The sequence below is a fragment of the Xyrauchen texanus genome, chromosome 10, assembly GCF_025860055.1.
Source record: "Xyrauchen texanus isolate HMW12.3.18 chromosome 10, RBS_HiC_50CHRs, whole genome shotgun sequence".
NCBI classification, from domain to species: domain Eukaryota; kingdom Metazoa; phylum Chordata; class Actinopteri; order Cypriniformes; family Catostomidae; genus Xyrauchen; species Xyrauchen texanus.
This window is the reverse complement of record NC_068285.1, coordinates 46,544,060-46,550,059: the sequence shown is the minus strand read 5'-3', so window position 1 is coordinate 46,550,059 and position 6,000 is coordinate 46,544,060. Positions and strand designations below refer to the sequence as shown.

Below are 6,000 nucleotides of genomic sequence, written 5' to 3'. Positions count from 1 at the left end.
TAATGTGCTCACCCTCTCCATTGAAAAAGTTGGTAGTAGTCCCAAATCAGTATGATTATAAGCATTGTGATGAGTATTATGCCAACAAAATTTGGTAAAACAGGCAGAACAGTGTTCTGCCCAGCAGAATGTTTGGCATTCTTGGGTCATCCGGAATATGATAAATGTTATAAGATGATAGGGTGGGGAGATGAATGCAGAAAATTAGATGTACATGTGGATAATGAGAAAAAAGAAAGCCCATTATCATTTACAATAAATCGACAACTGGAGTATGAATGCTTTAACAAAACTAGAGGAAAAACGAATGTAGGACAATTTAAGGGCAATTGCGCAGTAATATGGCATTTAGATGATTCAATGTTTTTTAATGATAATGTGATTAGGTTTAGTGGACCACAATATGGAAAAGCAACATTAGGACAAAATTTTACTGCGAACATAACTCCAGGATGTCTAGGTGTAGTTGTTGGTCATTGCCTTATAGGATGTGAAAATCAGACTCTAGTATCGCCTGCGATAAAAATCCATGAGGAACAAACGGAAACTATAGCGGATTATTTTTGGTTATGTGGGGGAGGTCAATTGAAAACCGCACTACCTAAAGGCTGGAAAGGACTGTGCGCTAGGGTAAGGCTAATACAAGAAGTAACTATGGTAGAATGGGACCCCTCTGAATCCAAACTGCAGCAAAACCTTTAGTACACAACAAAGCAAGGGTGAAAAGAGCGTACACCCCAGATCCTGATGTCTACCTGGATGAAATTGGCCAACCAAGAGGAATACCTCAAAAGTTTAAAGCTAGAGATGAGATTAAATCAGGCTTTGAGTCAGTGTTCATATGGGTAACACCCAACAACAATTTAGAATGGATTAATTATATTTTCTATAACCAACAGAGATTTATAAACTATACTGACGAGGCACTGGCGTCATTAGGAGACCAATTAGCAGCCACTAGTAAAATGGCATGGCAAAATCGTCAAGCACTGAATTGGTTATTAGCAGATAAAGGAGGAGTATGTGTTATGTTCAGGGCAGATTGCTGTACATACATAGCAAATAATACATCTCCAGAAGGAGCTTTTCCCCAGGCAATGAAGAAACTGCATGATCTGTGAAAGGAAGTTAAATCTAATGCAGGTAGAGATCAGCTTGTTGGGACATGGTTTGATGATTTTTTTGGTTCATGGAAGATGGGGTTAATGAAAATAGGTATAATAATAGTTATAGGACTGACCCCATTTGCATTATTGTTTTGTTGTATTATACCCATTCTGAGATCAATTATGACTAGAACGGTGGCTAAGCAAATGGTAACTGTATCAATGATGCCAACGCAAACAAGTATAGCAACCAGACAATATACCATTGGGCCAGGATTGGATGAACTTGATGAGATTTACTGAGAAGCAATCCAGAAATAACACTGGAATTTAAGGGGAATTTTATTTTTGAACACTTTTCTCATGTTTTTGATAGTAAGGGAGATAGCATGACTATTGTACATTCATTTTACATAACAGAATAGATAGCAACTCAAGAAAGGAGTTAGAGGGTGTTTTGTTTGTTATTTTTGACATATTCCCCTATTACTCTCAATGTAACCAATTACTTATAATGATTAATGGAGTATATCTTTATTACAATGTACCTAATCAAAAAGAAGTAGTATTGCTGATGATTATGTTTAAGAAAAATATGGATGTGAAACAATTGCCAAGAGAAGACATGTGAGGAACATATGTGAAGAAAGGAGCGACGAGCACCTCAGTGCTTGGCTGCAAGAGCAAATAGACTCAACTGGTGGTTTAAAAACCCGCTGTCTGCTCCAACACACCACCAGATAGCGCTCCAGGCTACCGGAATTGTCTGTGAGTTCCTCTGGCAACAAAGGATGCATATTACTATGTTACTTTTACTACTGTTTTGTTAAGTATATATATATATATCTTCTACTTAATGGATAATCAATTGTACTCTACATCACGCAAGGCTTCACATTTGCATGCACAGGCTTATTACAAATGAGTTGATTTTTGTCACCCACCCCCAGGAACAGTGATAGCTAGAGGACTGGGATCTTTTACTCCTTCCTAGCCAAGTGTGGAGGGAGAGGTTTGGTCCCAAGTTTTGCAGAGTGCAGCCCCAAAAAGATGGCATTAGATAGTGGACAGAGTGGCCTACTTTGGCTGCATGATAGAATGGGACAGGCTGGCTTGAGTGACTGCACTCTGGTTTGAGGGAAATAGAGTGTGAGACTTTTATAAGTCTCAGAGGGGGGATATATGGTATATAACCTTGAAAAACAGGTGTATTTCTTCAAAAACAAAATGTGTTTCTGTTAATCAATAGTATTCTGATGTGAGTCCTTGGTGTGTTTCCTTTATGCTGGCACGTATGAATGGTGTCTTGTTCTAATAAGCAGAATGTATGATATCTTTGCAGCTGGTGTTTTCTTTCAAATAATAATGTGTATGAGCAAACAAGGCTGCCTCATTGTGGGAATGCGCTGAAAATGTAGGACAAAGATAAAAAGTATTTGATGGGGACATGGCTGTTTACGCAAATGTTTTTAGGAGTTGATGTACTCTGTCCATGAACTGTAACACGAGGTCAAGATATGAGAGGCTACCAAAGATACATGTTTCTTTTTCTTTTTAATAGATAGGCGAGGGATCTCCCACCAATATTTCATTAACAAAGGATGTAAAACATATTGGTGGGAAAGAGACAAGGCAGTGACCTCGTGGGTCAGAGACAGTGGGTAACAAGATAACAAAAAGGTATATAACTGAGAACTTAGAAAAATGAGTCAGAACGGACAGCTGACCGGTCTCATGTTTATTGGTGTTCAATAAACTACAACTTTGGCATCTGGAACTCAAGACTCCGAGAGTTTTCTTACAACTTAAAGGGATTCATCGTGATTTTCCACGACACTATAAATACAAAAAATACAGCACAAAGCTAGTACTAAACCAGTCTTTTATTTAATTATTTACAGTCACAGAGATAAAAACTTTGGTCAAAAAATATCACTGAATTAATGTAAATTACCTTCAAAACACAGACATAAATTAACATGTTTTAACAAACATAATTATTTGTATTCTATTTAATGTAAAACACATATTTTTAGGCACATTTGTTTTACATGCAACTCTGAAATGAAGGCACTTAGATGAATTGAAGATAATGGTGAAGACAAACCTTTCAAAATCTGCAGTCATGAACAACTCTGAATCATGTGGAAGAAAGGCAAATTATGAATTCAAGAGCCTCATTCACATGGAGACAAGAACTGCCATTCTCTCTATTATATTCTGTATACACACCAGTCATTATTAATCTCATTAAATTTAACCACTTGCAAGTTGCACATTTTCTACTTTAGAGAATAAACAATTATTCCTTTCTCAGCAGAGCAAATACTTTCCTTTTACAGAGAACAGTGTAAAAAAGAGTTTCTTAGTTTTGTTCAAAAATACACAAAATGTTCATACCAATATACAATTCATTACATTAATATTTGGAAATCTGGAATCACATGAGACTGAAATATTCTCATTTTATGGTATTAAAGAGTTCTGTCACTATCTGTGTATTTCCAAGGACTCTTTTTAAAGACAATTAATTTGAATCTATATTAAAGTCTTAAGAGCATCTTTAATGCTGTTATAAAAGCACATTCAGATGTCCATCCGATCTTGCTCTTTCACTTCAGTAACTTCAGCTTGTAAGCAATGCATTATGCAATCTAATGAATCTTTTCCTGTCTGTGAAAATCTTGTTAACATGCTTCAGAAAAAAAGCATTCTAGGAAGAAAGAGACAAAACACAAATGTAGGAAATAATTAACCTGATTACAGACATTAAGGATAATGTACAAAGATATTTTTCAGTGTTACCATGTTGTCATTTAGGTGGAACTTTATTCAGCATATGGACTAAATCTCACTCACTTGTCCAGCCTCATACTGTCTCAAAGCACACTCACACATGATGCACAATGATCCTTTGCACAACAAGTCAACAGGTGTGCCTGTGTACAATACAGTCAAACAACAATCCACCTGTTAGAGGTCATTTTCTTTTCTTACAATTTACTGTGAAACAAAGGCCCTTTCATGTGACTATTATGTAGAATTAATTATTCAAACAATTTTATTTCTAGAAATTGGTCTACAGACTGAAAATTATGAAGCTTTCATGTGTTTTGCAGTGGCTGTGTTGTGTTAAGGCCTTGTGTTGTCCTCATACTCCTCTGTAGAGTGTGATCTTGTGTTTGTCTGCTAGCAGCAGTGTGATGTTGTATTCATAGTCTCCATCGTGGACGCCTGTGTGCCGGAACGCTCCTCCCAGCATGTTATCCTCCCAGTAATGGTGCCAGTTTCCATACTGGTCTGCACCAAACCCAAACACATTCACCTGAGCACAACACAGCATATGGGTTAGAAATACTTTAGTTTTCACAATTTAAAAAAAAATAATTTAAGAAATGTTTAGATGGTGCTTTGGTTGGTTTTTTGGTTGTAAGATTGGGTAACATTTTACATTAAAGGGGTCATGTCATGAGGAATCACATTTTCCTTGATATCTTGACATATAATGTATCAATGTACAATAAAAAAATATTGTCGGTTTCAGAACTCAAAACTTCCTCTCCAGTCCAAAAAGAGCATTTATTTTTTAAAATCTGCCCCATGGTGATGTACAAAAAGGGGCTCATTTGCATAGTCCCCACCTCCACAACATACATAATGGTCATGGTGAGGTGACAGAGGGAGCAACTGGGGTACTGCAACACTGAAAGTGGCTCTATTTTAAGTCTAGTTTGCTTTTAACTAGAGAAGAGTCCAGTAAGGTCCTCAGACGTTGTGTTCCTGGTTGTGGAAAAGCTGCATCTCTGCATACCCTTCTGTAGGATCCCAATATTAGGAATGAGTGGCTAATTCAAATGAAGTTCTGTAATGTGTCAAAGTGGGATTATATGTTTGGATTTGTGGATGAATTCTTTCGAGAACCAAGGATTCAAGAAACTTGTATTGAAAGAAGGAGCAGTGGCAACAACACTGGCGATGACAGTAATGCCGGTGAGTAATACAGATAACAACCGGCTGACTGTACATTTTGCAAAAATGACCAATTGACTCCTCATTATCTAGCTTATTACACAAATACTTGCCAAATAAATAAATAAATGCATGGGAAATGTTGATTTGAAAAATTATTTAACATTGATCCGAGAAACATAAAACATTTACATTTATGCATTTGGCAGACGCTTTTGTTCAAAGCGACTTATAGTGCACTTATTACAGGGACAATTCTCCCGGAGCAATCTGGAGTTAAGTGCCTTGCTCAAGGACACAATGGTGGTGGCTGTGGGGCTTGAACCAGCATCCTTCTGATTACCAGATTATTAATTCGTTATACCCGGATGAGTGTCACTGACCAATCAGAACAGAGTATTCCAGAGAGCTATGCAATAACAAGTGTAATTCTAAAGTTTCATCTGCCTGTGTCCATATAATATGTAAGGAATTGTATAGTCAGCCATTTTAATCACAAAATCAACCATGATCAGGACTCAAACATGGAGCGGATAGTGCTGATTACACGGTTACTTACCCAAGAAACACATCATTTGGAATGTAAAATTTATCTTTGAATCACTTTGAGTTGAAAAGATTGAAATAGGGTAGAAGAATGCATAGCACAACAATCATTTGTCATATGTATGATCAAAGGCTGCCTGCTTTCTAATCTGTCTTGTAGTAGCCAAGATATCATGTATTTTGGCTGAAATGAACTAAAATACAAACATTTAAATGCATGACATGACCCCTTTAATCTTCCCTTTGTGAAGAGATCATAAAGGGTTTAATGACTAATTATTAATTTACAAATGCATTATACATAATTTATAGACAGTTAAAACAACATAAATAAAAAGGGTGACTTTCATGCATTTGACCTTTGGAAGTGAACTGGAGA

General features: G+C 36.6%; 1 protein-coding gene across 2 annotated transcripts in view; it reads right to left on the bottom strand.

The window, feature by feature from the left end:
* Window positions 1-2,987: 2,987 nt before the first annotated feature.
* The window catches only part of LOC127650242 (CMP-N-acetylneuraminate-beta-galactosamide-alpha-2,3-sialyltransferase 1-like), a 104,773-nt gene continuing 101,760 nt past the window's right edge, over window positions 2,988-6,000 (bottom strand). For both annotated transcript variants that reach the window (XM_052135555.1, XM_052135554.1), the window contains one exon: window positions 2,988-4,431. In XM_052135555.1, the coding sequence (XP_051991515.1) occupies window positions 4,258-4,431 (174 nt within the window). In that variant the 3' untranslated portion in view covers window positions 2,988-4,257. The remainder of the gene's footprint in view (window positions 4,432-6,000) is intronic.